The sequence below is a fragment of the Hyaena hyaena genome, unplaced genomic scaffold, assembly GCF_003009895.1.
Source record: "Hyaena hyaena isolate Hyena2069 unplaced genomic scaffold, ASM300989v1 scaffold_161, whole genome shotgun sequence".
NCBI classification, from domain to species: domain Eukaryota; kingdom Metazoa; phylum Chordata; class Mammalia; order Carnivora; family Hyaenidae; genus Hyaena; species Hyaena hyaena.
The window spans coordinates 687,134-712,966 of NW_024080792.1; the positions used below are offsets into that span (position 1 = coordinate 687,134).

At 38.3% G+C, this 25,833-nt stretch overlaps 1 protein-coding gene across 15 annotated transcripts in view; it reads right to left on the bottom strand.

Moving 5' to 3' along the window:
• CADPS2 (calcium dependent secretion activator 2) overlaps nt 1-25,833 on the bottom strand; it is a 535,389-nt gene continuing 509,556 nt past the window's right edge. For all 15 annotated transcript variants that reach the window (XM_039239670.1, XM_039239667.1, XM_039239669.1 and 12 more), the window contains 2 exons: nt 6,579-6,683; nt 1-995 (listed from right to left, as the gene is read on the bottom strand). In XM_039239670.1, coding sequence (XP_039095601.1) covers nt 825-995; nt 6,579-6,683 — 276 coding nt within the window. In that variant the 3' untranslated portion in view covers nt 1-824. The remainder of the gene's footprint in view (nt 996-6,578; nt 6,684-25,833) is intronic.

Genomic DNA, 25,833 nt, shown 5'->3' on the forward strand with positions numbered 1-25,833 from the left:
TTGTTGGGATGTTTATAATACTGCAAACATTTTTTTACTGCATTTAATTTATACAAGTTTAATAAATACAGGAGTGGTTTTGACCAAATAGATTTTTATTGCCTGCAAGCTGTTACACTTAGAAGTCGGAGAATACGGTTATGTTGACGGCAGCACATTTACTACCTTACACTTTGGGCTTTTTTTCTTACACTTGAAAGAAGAAATGTTCAGAATAAAACAAGACACAAGCTGGTGGATAATCTAGTCTATATTTGGGTTTGGCAATCCTTGAAGCCTGCAGATGAATTCAGAATACTAAGAACCAAGGTTAAAGTTTTTACATACAGCGCAACAATGGCAAATAACTACAAAAAAAAATCCCCTCATACATAAATGATAAACTATTAAATACACACCATTTTAACAAGGGCACAATAGAGCTGGCACAGTGATCCAAAGTGGCTTCTTCTCACAATGTCATATTATGAGAAATACAGAGCTCATTTCACACACAGGACACTACTTTGATGGAATTACAGACGGAAAAGTCAAATCTCCCAAAAAACCAAAAAGTCATGTTCCAATCACAAAACCAAAGCTCATTTTAGGTCAAACTACAGAAGAGAGGCTCATCTTAAAAAATCCCCAACACCAAGAAACTTGGTATTTTCCCTTCTAACTCCGCTTCCAGGTTCACTCTTTACAATGCTGAGTGAAATACAAGCGTTTTTATTTGGTCCAAACAATCAATGTAATTACAAGGACAGGGTACAAAATAAACAATGTCAAGGTCCTCCTTCCTCCTACAGAGCGGGGGCGGGGGGGGGGGCCGGGGGGGGTTCTCAGCCTTCTTCTTCGTCACTGTCTTTCATGGTGATGCCCTGAAGTCCTCCTCCTTCTGAGACCGAGGCTGTAGCCTCCTCTACCGTTAAACGTCTGTGCAGAGTATCATAGGTCTTACTGTTCAGGGTGCCCTCTAACACACCCTGCAGTCGGAAGTCCCTATAGGTTTTCTGGAAGAAGAGAGAATCTGCTTAGATAGCTCACGAATTGTATGTATGGATGTCTGTAGGTACACTCAGTTAGCATTTCAAAAATAATGTCGGACAATTCACTAATGGATTCAGATTGCAGGTGCCCATGTCAATCAACCTGTTGGTATATTTCTGGGGAGAAAACGAAATGAGAGACCTCGATCCTGCTTTTCAAACTAGAATCACTCTGAATAGATCAGATGTTGTGAGAGATGACAGGTGAGCTTTCCCTCGAAATACTACTAATTGCACAGACTTCACTCTTTGAACAGCTTGTAACAAAGGTAAAATGATATGCACTTATGCATATTTTTTAAGTGAAGGAATTCTTAGTTTTTCAGTTGAGATGCCTTTAATACTGAAAAATACATTTTATGAAATGTATTAGCTTTTGGGGGGAGGTGTGGAGGGAGATAACTAATCCTATTCTCAGTAAAAGAAGTTTGCATTTTCAGCATTTGTGAATTATAAAATTAACTTATAGGTACACCAGGTACACATTTGTGTACACATAGAAGTCTGTATGAATTCTGCCCTTTCCTTTTGAAATTCCCTTGGAATTTGAAGTGTCAAATTCTGGTATAAAGCTTCCACAGACAGTAAATACAATATATATTTATAGTTTCTGTGAAAAGCCAATCATCATCTGATGTATCATATGTCAAAAATAGAACAAACATCATGTTAGTGTTTATATCATGAATCCTGAGAACAATGACAGGAACAACAGAATTCCGGGTTCTGTGGCACTTATGATGTGTCACCTATAAAGCTTCCCTTATTTCCCTTATTCCTTTATGTGCAATTTTCCTCATATAAGATTTTTCTGCGACCAAATAGGACTGGTGTTTTATTACTTATTTTTAAAGTTGTAGGAAAAGTCTAGAATTAGTTCAGTGTGGAAACAAAACACAAATGAAGATATCCCATTGTGTAGAGGCACTTCTAAGGCTTTTAATGCTAAATATCTTTCAAGATTTTGTTTACTGTCCTATGTTAGATTTAGAATATTAAGCCTTGAGGTTTCAATGGATTGGCCTCAAGTGTCAGTATCAACATGCCACCATTGTTATGTGTCCCTAGTAGGTATTTTTTTGTTGTCTGCTTTACACTTAATAGATTAAAAAAAGTCAACTAAGAAGGAATGATGTACTTTCTGGCCCAACGTTACAAATCCAGTAGCTGGAAATTAACACAAAGACATGCTTGATCCATTCAACACAATATATGGAAGGGAACTTTTAATATTCACACAGTTTAATCGAAGGTACTTATTCATATGAGGTAGGAATTGCTGATGAATAGCATCTTAATCCTCTTCATATACACATCTGGCTTACTAAGAGATTTCCGGGAAGGAATAAAATCATTACAAGGTCGTGGGGCTATCAGTATTTTCACATTTTATGGTCCTGTCCTCTTTAATCTGACTTATGTATGCCCCACAGTATCATTACAAGTTTCAGAAGCTATACCAAAAGCAAGTATGGAGGGTGAATAATTATTTTTTTCTCATTTGTATCATTCTTATACATAAAATTCATATTTGAAAAGTCTGTCACATGTCCAGAAATAAACTGAACTGTGAGAAATACTGTACAGTATCAGAGGTATCTTAACAGCAAATAAAAATCTGATTCAGAGAGTGGTTTCTTAAATGACCAAAACTATTTTTACTTACATTTTAATATTTTAAGATACTTACACCCCACCATCCTCATCTTCTCTTCCTAAGGTGTTACTCTCATTACTACTAAGGTAGTACTCTCTTACACCAAAACCTATGGTCATTTGCATCAAAACACATGGAAATGGCTCTCAAGGGCAAGTTTTGTCCAGAAAATCTGGTAATTAATATATATAGTATTATTACCACAGAGATTTGCATTTAAGACTAACCGTTGAATAGTTTGATTAAAAATATGTCAAGTACACAGAATATTCATGTATAGATAATGTGTCTGACATGAAATATTATTGTTCCATTGACAATTATATACTGAGTTTATAAGTTCTACTTTCTCAATTCATTAGAATTGACTTTTCTTCGACTTAGCTTAATTGTCAGTAAGTTGACCAGGACAGATTTGTATTGTGGGTCTGTGGTCCTGAAGGCTTTCTAATTTATATGTGATTCAGACTCTACTGCCTTATTTTATCACCAAGCAATAAGCAGTTAGGGGAGCTGCAGGACTGGTATCCTTGCGATCTCTCTCTCTCTCCTCGAATTCATAAAATATTATTGGCTCTCCGACATCCTCTGTGGCTGGCAATGAAGGTCTGCTTAGCTCTTCTTTAAGACGAGGGCCCGCCACCAGGTGCTGCTCACTTGTCTTCTTTTCGCCTAGTAAAAGCAGCAGCTGACCTACATTAACTGCTTTTAAATGTCATAGAGCCACAAGGGAGAACCCGAATCCATCAGCCACTTGGATTGTTTGAGGGTTCTGTTTTTCCCCCCTCCTTCAATAAATCATTCTGATGTTAAAACTTTTGCAAATGACTTTGTGGCCCTAAACTCTTTGCGAATCTGTTAGTGGAGTTTGCTTTTTTTCCTCAGTGGGCAACATGAACAAACTGGTTAGGATCTGAGTGTCTCTGCGGGCCAAAGTTGGCTAAAACATACTCTTGACGGTATCTGGGTTTTGTGGGTAGAGAAGAATGACAATGCCTGTGGAGCAAAAAAAAAAAAAAAAAAAAAAAAAAAAAACAACCAACAACAACAACCTAGCGGCTTGGCTCCTTGGTGGAATGCACTACTCTGTGGCAACATGCAGGCTAACACCGGGGGATGTGGATGGAAGGAAAGCCTACTCAGGGGCCTTCACAATTGTATACGTGTGCTATTTACACCTAATTTTTTATTTTAGAGAGAGAGCATGCAGGCATGTGTGCAAGCGGACAGGGGAGGGCAGACGGCGAGGGAGAGACAATCTTAAGCAGGCTCCATGCTGTGGAGCCTGACACGGGGCTCGATCCCATGACCGTAAGATCATGACCTGAACGAAAAGGAAAAGTTGGACACTTAACCGACTGAGCCACCTAGGCACCCCATATATATGTGTTATTGAATAGCTTCTTAAATTCACTGAAAAGTTAACATTATAAATATAACAATATAGGTTCTAAAGAATTACGAATCTTTGTATGAAATTGGCTAACATCTATTTATATTCAAAGTAGGAAACAATCAAAACATTAACTTATTAATTCATCATGATTTTCTTTGTGAAAATAATAATTTTTAATTATTAAATAAAGCTCTACAATTTGATTAAATGTATTAGCCAGAGAAAGGATTGGCTGAGTCTGGGGACTTGCTTGTGAAAAACAAAGCATGGAAAGTCAAACATATTCATGAACTGTATTTCCATATTTATCCGTCTTGACTATTGGTAGCCATAATGAAGAATATGTTTAAGATAAACTGATTGGTGTAGAGCACAATGGAAATGCCACCGCATAATTCGTGACATTATCGCTTTATTCTGCTAAAGTATTCACTGGTGTTTGATCCTTAATTGTAGTGACATGTGTGACTATGAGAAGAGGAAGAGCTTTGAAAGAAACAAATGATGGGCTAATAAACAATATTTGTATTCTAAAAACAAAATAGAGAGCTGAACAATCCAGCCAAAAAGTACATAATTTCTGACATCTTGAATGCAATAGACATTACCTTGAATATATGGCTGATCGTAAGGTAGCATTTAATCCCAGTATTAGAGTACAGACTGCAACCTTAACATACACATATATTTAGAAGGTACACACAGATTCTGATTCTCTTTCAGGAAAAACAAACTTCATTTGAAAGCTCTCCGAGTTACATTAATAGAAACAAGGAAGAAACATTGCAGAATCGAAGGCAAATATGAATGTATTATACTATGCTTTCGGTTTCTTTGTAAAACAAGTTAACACCTGGTGAGAAGCGTTCTGAACCAAAAGCATTTTGTCCATTAAAAGGTAATATGTTCAGAGGTATTCAAAATTAGTGGGCGGCTATAATTTTACTTGTTCTTTGTGACTAATCATGATTGCTATTACTGTGACATTATAGGCCTGGTTCTATATTCCGGTAGATTTGCCAATTTCTCACTTTAGAACAGAACTTTCCTATTTATGAGTCTTTCTAATTTATGATAACCCGTGTGTCTATTACAAAAGAATTTGTATTCTAATTAGACAATAGGAACCTAGAAAATGATGGAAAATATTTTAATGTGGATAAAACTTAATGATGGAAGGCAATAGTTCCTCTCAAACTTTAACATCAGAAGCATCCAGAGGGCTTGTTAATATACAGAATGCCAGGCCCCAGAATCAGAGTTTCTGACTCAGTAGGTCTGGGGTGGGGCTCAATAATGTGTATGCCTGATGAGTTCCCAGGTGACGCTGATAATGATAAATCAGGAATGACACGTTGAGAACCACTGAGTGTGTGTGTCACATATAAACATACGCACACATAAATATAAACATATACATATTTGTACCTATATACACACATAGAGGTATATGTAAATCCCATTTGACAAATGGCACTAAAATGGAAGTAAGGTCATCTTTTTAAAAGAACAGCTGATTCTCAATAGCTTGTTTTTAATCATAAGGTAGGATTTGTCTCAACTGTAGGAAAAAGTCATACTTGGGGCAAATTTTGTGTTTCCACTAGAATTACAAAGTGCGAAAAATTGTGCTAAATAAATATATTACTTTAAATACTCACTAAATATAAAACGTATGTTATTACCTTTTCTCTTGAAGTGCAAAAGACAAAATGGCCTTAAGTGATGGGACACTTGTTGGTAGTTTGGGATGGTCCCCAACACTCAAACTGATTATCTCTTACATGTGGGAGGGGCATGGTTCCAAAGGAAGTTAGACAGTGACAATGTTACTTTTGTGTCAGGATATAACAAAATAATGGACACTGTCCTTATGCTGTGGACAAATACAATTCAAAAGCCCTCATGGAGAACCTATGTGGCTCAGTTGGTTAAGTACTGACTCTTGATTTCAGTTTAGATTGTGATCTCATGGTTGGTGAGATTGAACCTTGCTGCTGCCTCTGTGCTTACAGCATGGAGCCTGCTTAGGATTCTCTCTCGCTCTCTCTCTGCCCCTCCCCACGTGAGCACATGCATGTGTGCCTGTCTCTCAAAAAAAAAAAAAAGCCTTCGTAATGATATTAATTCTAATAAGCATGAAGGAAATGTATTAGGAGGAGAAAACATTTTTATACTTAAGAGAATAAAGACCAAGTTACTGTGGACCTACCTACTACAATCAGATAAATGTGCCAGAGGCTTTGTATACATTAGTCACATTTAAAATGTGACTACTTGATAAAATCTTTTATTTATTGCAGAAAAATTTAATTTTGCTTGATAATCTAACTGAAAATGGAAGTAAACAGTGGCATAGCATTGCTGAGAGCGATGTTTTTAAAGTACTTACATCTACTCAGGTGCATCACATACAATTTTCTTATATGTCAATATCTAGCCATTATTCTTTATAGCTTGGTGGGCAATTCACATCTCAACACATTTTGTTTACCTTCACAATCTTGATGAGCGTCTTCAGTTGGTAAATATGAAGCTGAAGGTCTAATCTATCAGCCAACCAGACACAAATGACTTTCATGGAACTGCTGTACCATTGCTGGAAAGAAGGATGGGGGCAGAGGGGAGGAGAACAGAAAAGAAAACAGCCTCTGCAGTATTCATGTAACAGATTCGGTAATGAGGGGGTAATGAAACACTCTGAAATGACCACAGATCAGCACTTGAAGTCAATAATGCTATAATTTCCTGTTAACAGAATTGTATGTTTTGCTAGAAAATCTGCTAAGTTGACCTAGGCTGTTCTCTACATGAATTAACATTAGTCTTTCAGCTGTAACATATTCATGGGAAACCGTGTTTTTGCACTTGCAGGCCTAGAGGCCTGCTTTGTAATTGGGAGGTAACAATGGGCACTAAATACATGCTATGGGACTGAATGGACTTCCAAACAGCAGGAAAAAGCAGGTAAATTACTTAGGACGGGAAATTTCTTATTAGCCTGTATGTTATGTAAAAATCAACAAGTAGATTTATGCCTTGACACATGCAGTCAATACCTAGAAATAACATTTTACACAAGTGATGGTGAGACATGAACCTCAATCATAACTTTATCCACTATCATTGTTAAGTATTTGCCAAGATGTTTTAAAACCACCTAAAGATGTGAGACCTGAGGGAGGAACATTATTCAGGATGGAATTGTTGTGTCTATAAGACTCAAAAAGAAGATGTCAGTTGACCAAATTATGAAAAGGAAGAATTGGTTTCATTTTGCAAGTGTTTTTGGAGGGTTCATATTTTTCTCTCTGTTTATTACCACTCTCCTAAGAGGAAAACCGAAATTCTTCTCCAATGTTAACTTCCTGCTCCTGTATAATGCCTACGAGTTTAGTAGAAGAAATTTGTTCCTGCCTTTTTTTTTTTTTTTTTTTTTTAAAGGCAATCTCCCATTAGTGGTGATATTTTAAGGACTTCAGCACTACATGCTAGAGCCAGGCTTAGGTAGCACTGGAAAAATAATAATGCTACTTATTCAGATAATCATAAGAAATCTCAAAGCCCATTCAGCACTTTGGAAATGACGAGAGTTTTCAGGAGAGAAGGGATGTTGTGTCTTGTTTGTAAACACAAACACAGTGACACAATACATCATGTCTGTGTGGTACATGTGTCTTAGGTATTCAAACACAGAGAAAACTCATAAAAATATTTTTCTTCCGTATTAAAATAGTAAATTCAATTTCTAAGAGAAACCTTACATGTTACAAGTAAGTCTGAAAATATCTGGACTTGTATTTATTAACCGTGTTCTGACAAAGTTTGGTATAAGAAATGGCATTTTAAGCATGAACTAAACATGAATTAGTTTCACATTTCATTAGACTTATTTCTATTAATTTGTTAATACACTGAACATACATGCATAAAATGAGATAAGGTAATTAAAATGAGTAACTGATTTACTAAATATTACATCACATAGATGAATGAAAGTTTCAGGTTTTTAAAATGTGAGATAGACTAGGATTTAAAAAAATATTATTCATGTACCTGATTTTGCTCATTCCTAATGACTACTTTCTTAATTTTCAGGACATTGTAAAAGTATCGGAAATAAGTTTTACAAAATAAGATACACTCCTAAATTCTTTTAAAAAATTGCTAATAAATTCACTACTTCAGCTGAGATATTACTTTCTAATGGTACTTAAATCCTGTATTTCCTTATTTCAAATTATTTATAGCCTCAACCTTTCGAATTCTATTTTAATACACACAAACACTCCCAAGTGTTGGGGATACTGAATATGGGTATACTATATTAAGACCCTCACTTCCACACCACTCTCCAGATAATTTGAAAGCTAAAATGTAGTCACAATGGTTATAACTCTTAAATTATAGTCCTTCTGCAAGAGATAATGTATTTTTTTTTGTTGGGGGAAACAAAATATGATATATGGTCTACCATAACATACTAGTTAATCTGTCAGACTATAAAGTTACTGTATTTATTGTAAGTTTTATGAATTTGAAGGAAATGAAAATGCTTTCTTAAAATTACTCCCTATGCATCTTCATGTTCTTAAAAATCCTTACACAATTTAAAATTAATTTAACTCATTTTCCCATTACACATCAACGATACTTATGATTAAGCGATAATCAAAAGGGCATCTAATGTAACACAGAAATTTATTATTAATATAACTTCTTTAACACAATGCCAAAATTATTAACGTAGAGAAAGCTAAGTTGAGAATCAAATGATCTGAAGTTAACTATAAAGAGAGAAAAAAAGAGAACCACTGTTAAGTAAAATTTTAAAGGCAACCAAATTATAAGAAAAATTCTGTAAGAAAAATAATTCTATCAGATACAAATGCCTATTTTTTTGGTCTCCAGGTCACACCATTTTGAAGATTTTCAGCTAAAACAAGCAAATAACAAAGAGAAAGCAGTACTTTCGCTCAGGGTTTATGTTGCTACTAAGAACAAGCTAACAATAAAAAACCCACTAGGACTGCTTCTTTCTTGTATATAATGAAATAGACATACACACACACGTGCGCGCGCACACACACACACTCCAAGCAAATAAATAAGCAAACAAATAAAACCACCAAACAGAACTCTCCAGCACTTTCCTATTTCTGGTGCTGGAACTGACATGCTCCTCTCTGGGGTGCTGGAATACGGTAGGTCCCATTTTATACCTTGACAAAAAAGTCAAAGGTAGCTTTGCGGCATCTCCCCCCACCCCAGACAAAACCAACCCTCCAATGTTACCAAGGGAAAAAGCATTCAGAAAGGGTGAATGTCCAGTAAAGTGTAAATGTTAGAAAATGTCTTTTCGTTTCGGAAAAGTTAATTTTATAAAATAATTCGGCAGACGATTCACGTTTCCCTTCAGGGGGCGACAAGGAAGGGGCGCTGTGGTCTGCACTGAAGTCATGGGTATAGCATTACTGCTTCATTCTTTACTTTGGTCTACTTGGGAATAAAGCAGTAAGTGTATATTCTACATGTTTTTCCTACATCAATCCATGACAGCAGCCTACCACTTTAACAAAAAAAATGTCTTTTTTTCCCTTCTTTTTGTGGTTCATTCAACTCCTGTAAGGGCATGCATTACTCACTTCATTTTCTTGAGATATTTCTTTTAAAGCAAAAATAAAAGAGAAGGAAAGGCTAGGGTTGACTCTGTGAGACCCCTGTATTTATTCACACTTATTGTGCATGACTGTAGACTGGTAAATCATATTAGCAGCCCGTCTCCCCATCAAGCTGCTACTTGCTTTCCAGCCCTGGGAAGGTTCAACAAATCAACAGGAGCACGGAAAACAGAACATCAGTCTAATCTAGTGTTTAAGGTGAAGTTTTCAAACCCAATCTAAGAAGATCTTTAGAGCAAGCAACAAGCTGAAGGGCTCAGAAGGTGGTATTGACAATGAAAGATTGTTGAAATATTGAGAAGCGCAGCACTTGTGCATTTTTAATAACAAGAGGGTCAACAAGGACACAGCTCCCTCAGTGCCAGGAGTTGCCACTGACTATGGAAATTGCCACACCAGGGCTATAAATGCTTGCAGTTCATCAGCTTTCTTAAACAGTTCATCAGCTTTCTTAAACACCCTGAACCCCCTCAGTGGACCTTTAGTCTTGAATTAACAAACCAAAGCAATGAAAGAGGGTGCAGTCTGAATGGCTGGCATTGATCCCCAACTGTGTCAGCACTGCTACAGGCCCTGAAAAACTCTCTCCATTGTCAATAGAAATTGACAAACCTCCTCTCCTAAATAGTGCAGCTGAGCCGGAGGGATCCACGCAGCTGTAAAGGGCTCTGCTCTTGGGGCCGGGGAGCACTAACAATGGAACAAGCATGAGCTCTTTGTCAGTCCCAGACTCGGCAATTTTCTAACAAGGATTAAAGTTGTTTCTCCGCGGTGCTGGTGAAAAGAGATTTAGCAACATACCGTGCTTTCTTCGTGCAAGTTAAAGAGAAGTAGTTAAGGAATTTCATTATTCTGTTGACTAGTGGAAATATAAAACAAATATATTAAATATGCAAACTCCCTTTTCCACCTAATTTATAACATTTCGGAGGGTGATTCAATTAAATGTAACACTTATTGCCTAGAAACAAGCCCTTCACATTCATTTTGGAAGTTTTATTTTTAAAAAGTCCAGCTGCTGGCCACCTGGAATGAAGTCTCAATACATACTAATGCACAATGCCTTTAGCCCCTCTGTGGCTGATATTCCTAAATCTGAACCACAAGACCACATACGGTTTATATATCACGGCTGCTTCAAGCAAATGATTTCTGTCAGAATGTGGATTCTGATGATGGTGGCAAGGCAGAAATAGCTGCTTTGCTAGGGAGCAAATCTGTGATATATTTTCTGCTTAAGTGTTTAGCTTTTTATTGATTATGAATTGGTACAACTAGTTGATATATTTTCATTCTTCTCCAGCTATGCTCAACTCAATAGGTGAACAACAGGGAAAAAAAGAAAAAGAAAACCAAGAGATTTTAGTGCACTAAGATGTGGAACAGCTAAACTTCTATGGTGTGTATGTATTTCTTCATTTATTTCAAGGCAAGCTGTCTGTTTTATAAGTGTTGAGTCACCAAGTTCAAATGCAATACCATCTAGAAAATGTCCTAAGGTGGAAATAGGTACCTTTTGAATGCCAAGTTGAATGGGATAAAAGAACAAAAGATATTTTTGAAATGCCGAAGGTTTTGCTAAGTTGATAAATGCAAGGCATTCTTTAGTATCATTTTGTAGTTTTGGAGAGCAACAAACTATTTAGAAATGTTAATGCCCTACAGTTTCACCAGTATATTAAAAAGTAAATATAAATGCTTCACTGTACATTGACTATATCTTCCGTCAACACTGCATCTATTTAACGTAACTAAATTCGTGGCCAGTCACTTCCCATTTCTAAACACTAAAGTGCAAGCTTTATATTTATGGTAAATTTGAAACATAGTACCAGAACTCCCCCCCATATGAGGCATCCCACCGAAACGATGCTATGGGGCTCTCCATAACACACACCTGAAACACAAGCATCTATAAAGTTTCAAGTGCGGATTTTTTGTTGGCTTGGAATAGGAGTGAGGGCCACATTTCAGGAAAACAGAAACCGACCTCTTATGGTTAAAAATACAGGAAGTGTTCAACCCAACCTATACCTATCAAGATTCCCAGCTAGACCCAGAGCCGTTGGTGGGGGTAAAGACAGAGACTTGCACCTGATCATGGAAGCGGAGGACTGGCTGTCAACATGGCAGAGAAGGACATAACATAGAAGCTGAGAGGTGAAAAGGGCCAGCACCTTTTATGCTCTGTCTGCCTGACCAAGCCAGTCCGAGCTAGCTCTGTTTCAGTTTTCTCGTCTGTAATATGAAGGGTAGAGTCTGTGAACCTGGCTTTTAAGTAAGAAGATTTTGATGTTCTCCACAAATACTATAATATTAGATTTGATTGTCAGAATAAAGGGCATAATTAGAACCAACACAGTTTGTGATTCTTGCAAAAAAAATGAACTGCAGGGAAAAGCCAATTGTCACACTCTTTTACATGGTGCTTAAATACAGCTTTATTCTTTAAAAAAAAAAAAAAATGCAAGTCTAGAGTTCCAGAACTTTCTATCACCTGTTCTTTTGTTTGTTATTAACTTACTTTGGCCTTTTAATGAAGCGCAAATATATTACAAACAGAAAACAAAGTGCAATGAGGAATGAATGAGATTTCTCAAGAACTGTGAGGTACAGTTATTCATCTCTATTCTTTTATGAATTCCGATTATAAAGTCATCTGATTTTTCAAGTCCTCCCTGGGAAATTTAATGCATCAGTTAAAATTTCATTTACTTCTGAGAACAACCTTCATGAGATGGCTGTTATTTTTCTCATTTTGCGTACATGGAAACCTAAGCTTACATAGGTAGGAATCTGAGTTTATATGAAGCGTGTTATTCAGGTTTATACAATAGGTATGCACGGCAAGGTTAGATCTATATCTTATCTATACGGATACATGCTTCAGAGTCTGTACTCATGACTGCTAGGCTATTACAGTCCCTTCTAGAAAACAGTCTGTTCTGTCAATAAAATCTCTGATTCTTTACAGGCAGTTTGCTGCTTCCAGCAGACAACTAAGAAAACAACCTCTACCATTCCTGGGGGTTACTGATCGTAATTGTAACACAGGATTGTGAAGTAAACAGGAAATGCTTATTAATTGTTTCAAAGAAGTCTACCACACTCTCTCTCAAGTGAATGCAAGCCGCATTTCCAAAGACCAAAGACATTTTTAAACCTAATACGGTGATATGTAATGCAAATCAATTCTTTCAAGAACCACATTTCCTTAGGATGACCGACCCAGTGGTTCTTCGGCTATGCCTTTCCCACATGTCCCATTCTTAAGATTTTAAGTAATCTCTATGCCCAATGTGGGGCTTGAACTTACCACCCAGAGATCAGGAGTTGCAGGAGCTACTGACTGCACCACGCAGGTGCCCCACGCCATGCCACCCTATTCTTAAGACGCCTTAAGGTGCTATACAGCTTAATGCTTAGAAATACTGAGAAAGGGTTTTTTTCTCCCACTGTAACAAAACAAGGCAACAGAGGAAAAAAGATCTTTGGTTCATTCATAATGGAGCCTGATCTATATATGCAGCTTTCCTCATTTTTTTTTTTTTTTTATAAACATAGAGGAGAGAAGCAGTTGATTCATATCATTCTTCTTTCATATTCAGTGACACCCTCATATTCAGGGTGGTTTTCATTTTCTACTTCTATCAGGAAGTCTGCAAAGAAGAGCTTATGAACATTTTGAGGTTTTCTTTGAGTTAAGAAAATGTAATAAGTGCTAATAACATGTAAGGACTGGCATGTAGTAGGTACCTAATAAATGTTTGTTAGAACACTGAAAAACTTTCCTATTCTTAAAGCTCAATACTACCCCCCCCCATACTTTCTCTTTTATTTATTTTTTAAATTTTGAGAGAGACACACAGAGAGTTTGCACACAAGCAAGCAGGGGAAGAGGCAGAGAGAAAGGGAGAGAGAGAAGCCCAAGCAGGCTCCACACTGTCAGCACAGAGCCCAGTGCAGGGCTCAATTCCATGAACTGTGAGATCATGACCCGAGCGGAAACCAAGAGTTGAACATTTACTCAACTGAGCCACCTGGGTGCTCCCATATTTTCTGTTAAAAATGCAGGGGTGCCTGGCTGGCTCAATCAGTAGAATATCCAACTCTTGATCTCAGGGTCATGAGTTTGAGCCCCACAATCGGGATTGTAGAGATTACTTAAAGAAATGACAGAAAATGTATAAATATCAATATATCTCTAGATGAATTGCATCCTCTTAAGTTACGAAATACAAGTTATATAACGGGATACCTTCCGTAAATTGGGAGTTGTACAAGTACTTTTCCACTACCATTTCATGAATCCAAAATTCCCCTAACTTCAAAGTGTCCTGAAAGTAGTAGTATTAAACTAGCCCGTCTTTTCCCACAGTACACAAAGAGCATTGAAATCAATATTGTTCTTTATTATTCATTATATTCAAGTAGGCAAGTGCCTCTATAAGTTTATTCTGGGGCTCTTTTCCTGGTGTTAAAAAGATCCATTACAAAGTGAAAATTTCAGATAATGAGCTGTTCCCCTCTCTCCTACTTCATGACCAATGATGGGGTGCATGCTGGTTTGGCCAATTTTTTGACTGAAATGACTCATCACTGGCTTGGCCAAACTCATTGGTCGGTCCAGTTATCCTGCTCAAGGTACCAGTATGGGGCACATTGTCTCTGAATGGTTCATTTGGGCACTACGACCTTTTTATCTGGTTGAATGAGTCGTTTTGGATACTACGTATACAATTTTGGCCAGTATCACAGTTAAATTCATAATGTAGGATCTGAATAAAAATATACATCAGATTGCCAGAAGGGCTTCTACTGAATGGCACAACCCTTAGAGAAAAATCTCGGCCTGAGGATTAACTATTAGCAGGTCTTCCTGCTTCAGTTTCCTTATAGAAATGGGAAACCAGCTTTCCAAAAATTCTTTTTTGGGAGCGCTGTAAGGTCTGAACTAACCAGCTACCATTCAGTCTCCAACTCATGGCTCACTCCCACAGGATCCATGCTCAGCAAACTGAAAGACCTGACCCTCTGCTGCATGTTCTCTAAATCTGGGATTTCTAGGCATGACAGTCCCTCCGTCTGGACTTCTATCCCAAGGTATGGTTCCCCGGCCAGATCCACGCCAGCCTCTGAGACTCATTTCAACCACTATTTCTGCTAGGAAGCCAATACTATCTCTCACTAGGCAGCATTAGATGCTCGCATATTTCCTGCTCCTAGAATGCTGTATAGGCATCTATAAGAATATTGTACAATGGGCTATACGTTTGCCTCAATGGGCTATGCGTAAACCCAAGGCAGTAATCAAGTCTTATCTTTACCCTGTCCCCAGCCCTTAGCAGACTGGCACACAGCATACCTTGCATATCTGTTGAAAGACTGAATACTTTAGAACACTTGGAGATACAAAGTGCTACATATATAATAGTGAGAGTGCAGCTTTTTAATAGAAAAAGGAGAGTATCAGAGCCAGGTTGTTGACTTGAATTGCGTGTCTCATTGATAGAAAAATAATTTAATAGATGCAAAAGTTGTAGAAATCACCAAAAAGTAAACGATGGCATTTGGCTAAAGAAACTGAACATAAGACTAAAATGGAGCTTTAAATGGGACTGTCTAGTTTCATTTTAAGTGATGAATTAAATAAAGGAGAAAGCAGTGTAAACTAGTAAACCCCTGTGTCTATGACATACATGAGTATCCACATACATAGTTTACACGCACAAGATCTAATAATACTACGTGTTCAGACATTGATGTGCTCGGCTCTTGGAGTCTCTCATGTGAGCAGGCAGCTGCCTCACCAGCACGTGCTCTGGGGGACTGAGCCCCATTCCTCGGGGTTATCTAGGGTTGTGGGGGCACATCGGGAGGATGGCTGCCAGTGCTGCCTGTGCATTCTTACCGCCAAGTGACATGTCCTGGGTGACTTCTATACTTGCTGGCTTTGTGAGCTCTTTTTTTTTTTTTTTAAAGGCAGAAAAATATCATTGCTATGGCCTTATTGACCTCAGTCTAAGGGAACATGAGAACTCTCCGGGGACCTGAAACAAGCCTGGCTTTTGAGTAAAGAACCCATGAAGGGTAGAGAGGAAGAGTGTGCCCTCATCTCGTGGTCATGGCATTTGATACTGCAAACAGTGGAGCAGGGGACGAACCTTGCACTGGCCCTAACCTTTGGCAAGTTCCCAATCTTCCACTTGAAACAGATAAATGAATTTCTTGAATCACTATTATCTCTTATGAAAGGGAATTAAGTTTTAGTTTTCCATAATACATCCATTTAGAAGAAAATATGTTAATGCCTATTTGGAGATGAAAACGTCAAACATTTTAATGAGAAATTAACTTTTTCAAAAGACCCGTTTGATCCTAAAAACGTGAGCTTCTTTAAGACAGGGACATGGTGTATCTTGTTTAACAACACCACACAGCATGTGGCCTCTACAAAATAAATACTTGGGGGGGGGCACTTTAAATGATTAATAAGGGGAGTTTCAATTTCCTATTTTATTCAGAATCCCATCGTCACTGTGACAGAGATACTCAACTGTGTGGGATAAAGCAATGTTAAACTTTTTTTTTAATGTTCATTCTTGAGAGACAGACAGTGAGGGGGGGGCAAAGAGAGAGGGGGACAAAGGATCCAAAGTGGGCTCTGTGCTGACAGCAGCACAGTTCATGGGGCTCAAACTCACGAACTGTGAGATAATGACCTGAGCTGAAGTCAGATGCTGAACCGACTGAGCCAGCCAGGGGCCAAACCTTTTCGTCCCAGCATTCACCACTATTCCATATACACAGTAACCGAATGGTGAACGAGGTGTCTCCTCATGCATCCAACAGATCAACTGAATGGACATTCTACATCAATAAACATACACATTATACGCATATAGTATGGGCAGTCGCTGAGGGAAAAGCCAAGGAGCTGCAGCGAATATATGGAACCACATTTCTGAGGATCTGTAGAGCAAAAGTATGGGGACGCTATATATTAGACTGCGGTAAGTAGGAACGTGGCTAGAAAGAATCTTGTTCAACCACATTCAAACACTGCATCCCATTCCTGACTCAAAACCCCAAGCATGACAGAGAACGCTTAGAGACGTTTCAAAGGACAACCCCGAAGATGATTAAAGGGCTAGGAAAGGGGCCTATGAAGGGAAGTTAAACAAACAGGGATTATTTATCCTGGAGTAGACAAGTATGACAAGTGCCTTAATAACAGTCTTCATATATTAGAAGGATTATTCCCTAGAGGATGCTGGCTGCCTGCTTTTTCTCCTCTAATAGGAAAAGGGAGAATGGGTTTCAAAGATAGCATGAAGAAGTTAGGTGAGATGGGGTTAGAATTTTATTCCAAACAAAATATTTTGCCCGTATTAACACAGTAAAATGTAGAGGGTCTCTTACCTAGAGGTGGGCCATAATCAGGAAATTAAGGGCTCTCTCTAGGTGTTGATAGGTACCTTTGGATAACGTTCTTTTATAGAGTTTTCTTTCAATGCATTCAGTAGACACATCTAATAATGGTTCTGCCACAACAGCTCCTTCCCTACACAGATTTTTTTTTTTTCCAGTTGGACTTAGCCAATGGTGGCTGGCAGTCTGGCTGCCACTGCTGTGTCCTCTCGTGAGAGGCACCAGCAGGGATGCAGCGAAGGCTTGCACAGGAGGGCCCAACTGAGGAGGAGCTCAGAAAGCCACCACGGGACGTGGCCTTAAGGCCCTGTGACATTTGCTGGTGAAGTCAGGGTTGAAGAGAGGGAGAGCAGTAGCTACCAGTCCTACAAAAGCACTACACTGGTCAACTGACAGAGACGCTGGGCTCAGGGGAGTCCTGGGTAGTTTCAGCAATAACTCACTTGTGGCCAGTTGCAGCACAAGCATGCAAAATCCTTGTGGGAATAACAGGCTCTGTGTGGAGAAGTCACAATTTCCAGACCGTCTTAAACGTGGAAGTGGCATGCAACCAACACTAAATACCTTTTAAAATGCTCAACGTGTAATCATTTCAACCATCTTTTAGAACATCAGTCACAAGAATATTCTACTTTCTTCCGTGACCATTAAGTCATTGTTACTGACCTGGGTGAATGAGTGCTAATGCACATTTACACATTTGGGGTTTAGAAAAATTTCTCCATGAAATGAAAGTTTTGTCACCTTCCATTCATCGGAGACAATTTTACCCTTGCTAAGAGAGTTTACGTGATCAACGACAATTTTTTTTTCCTATTCAAGCAAAACCTCAGATCAGTTCACATGTGAGATTTTCTTTCTTTTCTCTTCTTTCTTTTTCTTTTCTTTTTTTTTTTAAATTCTGAGCACAATTAAAGGTGAGTTAAGGATCTGGTGGAAATCTAAAGAGCATCGGCAAATCTGAGCACTGCTCAGCTTTTGAATTGCTTTTTCTACTTCTCAGTTCTTTTAAATGGTTTTCTATGGCAGGGACATTTTTCTTAATTAGTCACAGCTAATTAGTGTTCTGGCATAGACAAGTAATCAGAAATGTCAGAGCTGCAAGGCTACATCTCCCTAATCCTTTGATAATAATTTAGCCTCCTGGGAGGGCCCCAAGCTGCGGTAAGTAGTGACTGACAATAAGGCAAAATTAGGTGGGCAGCAGACCATTAGGATAGAAAAATAAAAAGCACTACCCAGTCCTGCTGAGCGCCATCAGGCAACTAACTGCACTGCCAGATGAGGTGCCTGTTTAAGCCTGTGTTGTTAATTAGCTGATTCTACCAGACCCGCCACATATGTCCAGGTGCCTCATGCAAAGACGTCTATTTCTGGGAATGCGCCAAATGACAATTGTGTTTCATGATCACATTTCAAGAATATAAGGAAGAAGCCCACATATTTCTTGAAGATTCTTTTGAATTATCAAAGAAATGAGATCGACACGCTACAATACATTTTCTCGTGGAGTTTCTTGTAGGCAATTAGGCACGCGTATCTCAAGTTTCCCAGGTTTTAATTCACCAACAGCTTAGATTCTAAACGAGGGCCTCTGGCGGCTCCGAGCTGCGTCTGGACTTGCCAAAGCTATTCGGGCACCCACCGTACACCAGAAAGTGGATCCTTTTATAAATTCTTATACTTACAAATAATAACTCAACATTAAAATAAAGATTATTAACAAAAATGAACCAGACAGCTGTAATTCGAGAGCAGGGGTTTTAAAAAGAAACAAACTCCGAGGAAACAAGTCACTTAGGAGCAAGCTGGGGAGGACCTTTACCGAGGCAGACGGGACCATCCACAGAATACATCTGACTAGAACGATCTTTCTTTTTTAAGCATTTTTTTTTTGTTTTTGCCTTTTTAAAAAAATTTATTTCCGCGCGCGAGAGAGAGACAGTGTGAGCAGAGGAGGGTCAGAGAGAGAGGGAGACACAGAATCCAAAGCAGGCTCCAGGCTCTGAGCTGGCTGTCAGCACAGAGCCCGACGCGGGGCCTGAACCCACAAACCATGAGATCATGACCTGAGCTGAAGTCAGATGCTCAACCAACGGAGCCACCCAGGCGCCCCTGACTATAACTATCTTAAAAGAGGTCAAACAACTTCAGTGCGAGACCAAATACTGTAGGTAAAACAAAGCAGAAATATAGACAATTGAAAAAAAAAAACAACCAACCCCAAACACCTGGGGAACAATGTGTCAAAGCCGCTAAATAACAGTGTCAAAAGTAACACCGATGACAAACGGAGATCAAACTTTTTATCTACCTTTAGGATGTAATGAGGCACCAGCATCTATAACACAACCATGTTTAGAAATACATGATCTCAAATAGCCTCAAGTCCACCATTGAACATATTATCCATCCTTTCTTATTGAGGAAGAAGGAAGGAAATGGTTATGACATGGGATGAACCTTTAATTTTGAATAATGACAGGAAAATCATGGTTGGGCATAATGGTCCAACAGTTGATGTTTCATATTTGAATTCTTTTTATACAGAGACAAAACCAAAGGCAAATTCTCTGTAAAGGGAATCTATACTAATTTATGTAGTTTATGGAACTTCCTAGTCATCTGGAAGTCAGATATTATTGAAAAGAGGAAAACTACTATTTTTAAATTGACATTCACATACAAGAGAATATTATCTATAGTATCCTAGAGTTCTAAGAAATGCAAGAAGACAAAGGAATATTCAGTCTTTATGGGCTGCAGTCCGCATTTCTCATAAAGAGGCTGATTACACACACAAAGAAATTTATCCAAAGGACTGAAAAAGTAGAGTCAGTTTTAAATACACTTCCCGGAGGAAGGGCATCATGAAGGAAATTTTTATCTAGCAGCCACTGTTATCCAGGCTCTGTTGATTTCAACTATTCTTGTGAAATCAACATGATAATAAACTGAATCTTTAAGGAAGTTAAGAATAGTAGTGCTGATCTTATGGAGGATGAATAAATTCCTGAGTCACAAAGTTTGGGCATCAGTGTGAAGCACTGCATTAAAAACTTCTGAGCATTTCTGCCTTTTCTTTCTTTTTAAAAAAAATTTTTTTTAAATGTTTTATTTATTCCTAGGAGAGAGAGAGAGAGAGAGAGAGAGAGAGAGACAGTGTGAGCAGGGGAGGGTCAGAGAGAGAGGGAGTCACAGACTGAAACAGGCTCCAGGCTCTGAGCTGGCAGCCAGCACAGAGCCCGACGCGGTGCCGGAACCCAAGAACCGCGAGATCACGACCTAAGCGAAAGTAGGACGCTTAACCCACTAAGCCACCCAGGCGCCCCTCTGCCTTTTCTTATTTGGGACTCAGAGACAAGAGCACAAAAATGGAAAATGACTTTTATTTTGAAAAACATATTCTCTTGTCAGTTTTTTTTTTTCTTTGTATGTTACCGTATCTTAAAATGGCTACTGAACTCATTTATACAGGTTAGGTCAATTTTACTTACAATTCTTAATTTAGAGTTGCTTTACTGAAAAGACTTCTTTTCAAGCAAAGTCCTTAGAAATTAATCCTTTATCAAAAACTATTTGGATGGATATAACCGATGAGCTATCATTTGAAGAATTACTTTTAATTTTATAAGACATCACCACAATATTTAAAAAAATCTCATTGAGATGAAACTCCTCAACAATTAAATATTTAATCAGTTTATAACACAAGAGAACGTTTAATCTGCATGATTTACCAATTAAATACTGCACCCTGATGTGTCCTCAGCAACACGAGAGCTGAAATGAAATTGTTTCAAAGGGACTCAGGATGGGTAATGCCCAATAAATATGCAAAGATTTAGAGAGGTAAGTGGGTTTAATGTACATCCTGGACAACAGAATGATTTCAGTCAGCCCTGAACTACCTCCAGGTTGTAATATTCTTGGACATCAGGAAAGGGCCAGTTGCACTTGGGCAATTGCTGCCGAGGTCAGTTTCGACTCCGGAAACACCACCGCTGTCCAAACCAGAGATCCCAAGCCTTGCGGGAACTACTCAGCCTCTCTCCTGACACATGGGTACCTGAGGTTCATACTGTGTGTCCTGAAGCCTGAACGTGAAGGAAGAAATATTACTGGAGACATTCAAAAATGGAAGTTAATAATTAGAAAATCTTCGCCATACTTCTATATTGGGATTAGACAAGTTGTAGATGGTTTCGATTTGATAAAAACTTTAAAAAAGTTGCTGACGATGGTGTTTAATATGTAAGAAAAAACACACTAGGGCAAGAGAGATTGTGTAGAATGCTGAAAACCCATCTGGCGCATCCATGGTTTCTCTTACCACAGAAGAACTTCCTTAAGACTTTTCTTACCCAGATAAGACACAGTTTTTCTAGGTTGAAAATGTAAACTTAACATGTGGATTTTAAACTCAGCATGTATAAAGATGACCACTTGAGAGGAAGAGATAGTCTCTGTTTAAAATATTCTGGTCACTCAGAGAGAGTGAGCATGAATATGAAACGGATGAGTTCCAACTATTTTTCTCAATTTGGGCTTCACAGTCCTGGTGGCAGATACATGGAATGTCAGGGTACAGCTATTCTCGGTAATATTTATCATGACTGCTAAGGTGAATTGATAATTTAATTTCGTTGGTTTAACATCTGGAAGAGATTTCAGAGACCACCTGGAGTTCTAGACCAACTTCTTCAGTTTATATGTACTAACTACACTGAGTCTTAGGCAGCGGTCATAACTTCTTGACACTCACTCTGTCAATGGCAGAACCGTGGCTGGAACTCAGGTTTGTGGATTCCCGATCCAGCCCTCTGCCGTAGTACTGTGTTACCATGTCCAATTTTGTAAGTCTGGTGGAGATAGCATAGACTTTGAAACTGGAGACACACAAGTTCAATGTCTGATTCAACAACAAGCAAGTCACTTATCTTCTATGAGTGGGAGATTCTTTAACCTGAAAACAAGGATAATGGGGATGATGGCATCTAGCTCAGCAGGTTAGAAATGATGTAGGTAAAGCACGGAGCACATTTCCTGGTACAGGGAGGTGCCGCGGAATGGCAGTGACGAAAGTGAGGGTTAGTAGTATTATTTTGATAATTTGAGATGATTAGGGATATACCTTAATACAAACTCGGTTCCTTCTCGTAACAGTATGGATTTGCCGTTATTTACTTATACTTTTAAAAATTTATTTCTGTGTTACACAGAAAATGTTTTCGAAGTTTACTTATGGAATGAAATAGAATGTCTTGGTTCTCAGTTCTAATATTAAGCTTTTTTGATCTTGTAAGGGTACATTTAGCTTTAATATTTTAAAATTTAATGTAAGTCTAAAGGTCACCCTATATTTAGGGCTTGAAGATAATACACATTTTAATCAATCCCGTCTTTAAGACCCTGAAGTTAAGGAGGGGCACCTGGGTGGCTCAGTTGGTTTAGGGTCTGACTTCGGTTCAGGTCATGATCTCACTGCTCGTGAGTTTGAGCCTCACGTAGGGCTCTGTGCTGACAGCTCAGAGCCTGGAGCCTGCTTCCAATCCTGTCTCCGTTTCTCTCTGCCCCTCTGCCCCTCTCTTGCTCGCGCACGGTCTCTTTCTCTCAAAAATAAATCAATGTTAAAAAAGTTAAAAAAGACTCTGAAGTAAGCAAAAGCCCTTTCCGTGGAGGCCAAAATAATAATACTGGTTGTACACAATGCTTGGGAAACTGGACCGTGGCTTATGGCTTTGTGAGATGTACATGGATGGCCATAGGAGGTACCATTCTTCTTTGCTGATGCATCCCAAAGCAATGGACACAAATCTAGGCTAATGGTCATTATTTGGTCTTAGGCACTGGTACAATTATGTAAATAGAACCCTAAAGTATTTCACCACAAATATCAGGAGCAATGAAGATGCTTAATCAAAAAGTTTCTGAGGCCAAAAAATACTACAAGTAATTACTGCTCTCAGGGGAAGTTTCACAGAACTTTCAAATAGTCTTTTCCATGAGCGGAGCATCATGCAGAAAAAGATTATTTAGTAAAACACACGAGTTATTTTTCAAAGTGTTGGCATTGGAGGCAGGATGAAAATGTGTCTTCAGAATAATGGTTTTATATAAACATATTGTAATTTGTGGGATTTCCAAAAGGAATTAAATCTCATTTGGGTCAAAAGAATATCCTTCTTAAGGAGTGAAGCTCTCATACTGAATGACCAGAAACTGGATGCCCTACAGCCTTACTTGGGTTGGTTAAACTACTAAGTATTGATTCACGTTGGTGCACGTGCATGTTTGTATGCACGCACATTTTCCTCCGCATCTGAAGTTATGAGTCTTCCTTTTCTTCCTTCCTTTCCTTTCATCTACTTCTTGCTTTAATTGAAATAGCAAAAGTTTGTCATTATGCCTGAATAAAATTTTTCTCTTCGATCTTTTATCTGTAATAGACTAAGATTGCCAACAGTATTTATAGGGTCATTATTTTCAACTGTTTCTTGACACCTAACAATATTATTTTAAGTTTCAGCCAAGAAGATTTCCAATAATTATATAATGTCTCTCAGTAATGATCTGTCACTTAAGATACACATTCTGTTTTACCTTTCAACACATACTTGATAACCTCTCATTTACTAACTATAATTGAGGCAAATTCAGTCTTGGCTAATTAGGGGCTCTTAGTACCCCCTCATACATGTTATTCTTGATGACATATCAATAGAATTAGGGTCTACTTTTTATTTTTAATTACAGTAATAAAAATGTGCAATCTAAAAATATTAGAATGTTTAGGGACATTATAACTATTTCACAAGTAACAAGTCCAGTGTTCCACTGAGGATATGCAAAATGCCAAAACCTTCACAACTAAAACAGAATGGTCGCTCATCAAGAGTTCCTTTCAGAAGTAAATTTACAGCCATGTCAGATGATGAGGTCTCAAAGGAAAGTGTACATAACCAGGGCAACAAACTAGACATAATTATGTATTTTTTCAAGAAAGCTCTATACCCAAAGTAGGGGTTGAACCATGACCCTAAGATCAAGAGTTGTGTGCTCTACTGACTGAGCCGGCCAGATGACTCTAAACTAGACAAATTTTAATTTTGGTCCCCATGCACCCACTTCAGCTCTGTTGGTTATTGCTGTCACACAAAAAGTCTTCTAAGAAAGTTTGGTGAATGCGAGAGAGGTGAAGTAGGGAATATCTTTACAGCGAAAAAATTCTACCTCTGTTATGAACTGATGGCAAACTTTGTAGTAAATAGGTCACCAAGACTGAAAGTTGAAGATGTTAAGAACACACACACACACACACACACACACACACACACACACACACCCCTACAATGGCCTATTTCCAGATGATTCTACCTTTTCTCATCATAGAAAACATGCTTCAGGTATACTAAGAATAAACATAAAGGAAATAACATCAATTTTCCTATTCTGTTCAACATTTTTAAAAATTACCACATAAGCAAAAAAAGTAGAAGAGAATTTGGACGTAAAACATATGCTTGTAAACTCAGAGCAATACCAAATGGAAGCAGAAGTTGCTAATATGGTTTCAGTATTTTGTCAAAGAGCCAGCTGGATAGATGATAATTTTTCTACCCCTGCAGGGCATCAAAGCTTTTAGGAAATCATTCTTTTCACACATATTAACACTTAGCTTATTAAAACAGATGATACTTTTATTGTAAAACAGCCTGGGTAGAGGCTAGAAGCGTAAAATAGGAAAGAGGAGGCTCATTTTGACCACCCGATCTGACAAACCGTGAGCACTGACACAACAGACTATGGAGGAGATGATGACGTAGCAGGACCTTCTGGAACTGCCACAGCTGAAGTGTCACCACGAAGCCCGTGAATTGCTGTTATGAAAACATTTGCGGCAACTTGCATAATTAAATGAAACTGCCAGAAAAGCATTTCCAAAATGCAGGGGAGATGTGCGTAAATAAATACAGTTCAAAGCAAATATTCCATTCCGGCATCAGCCTTGTGGGGAATTCTGGGAAGTTCCAACACAAGCAAAAGCACCATTTCCTTTGAATTGACTGTTAAATAATTACAAATGAATGACAACATTGTTATTGAAATGGATTGCTCTCTTAGTTTCCTTTACAGATACTAGACAAATGAAACTTAATGATCACGCTCTCTAAAACCACAACCCCCCACTTCTAGAAATTGCCAGGTGAAAATGAAGACTTTTGTGCTGAGAAAACTGTAGGGGTATATCGTTAGCATTTGTCAGTACTGTAAATCACGGGGGGGAATGTTCAATAACGGTAGAGCGGTGGTGGTGGATATTTGGCTTTACTGAAGCTTAGGTCTTCGTTTCACTAAGGAGCCTTATGTTAACTCACAAAACTTTCAGAGGAGGGGCCCACTCCTTGCCAGCAGGATCCTGTTTATGGAGTGCAGCAAAGTCAAGAAAGCGGACTGGTGCTGTATACACAGTGGTAAACTGGTTATCATCCTGCTAGTTAAAATTAACCTTAGAAGCTTTTTGAGACCTCCATTCTAACAGTGACACTTGTCATGTACAAAAGAAGCCAATTAAGGCTTCTGTCAACAGTCAGAGAACTAAAACTATCCACTGTTATTAGCTGCATAGAAGAAAAG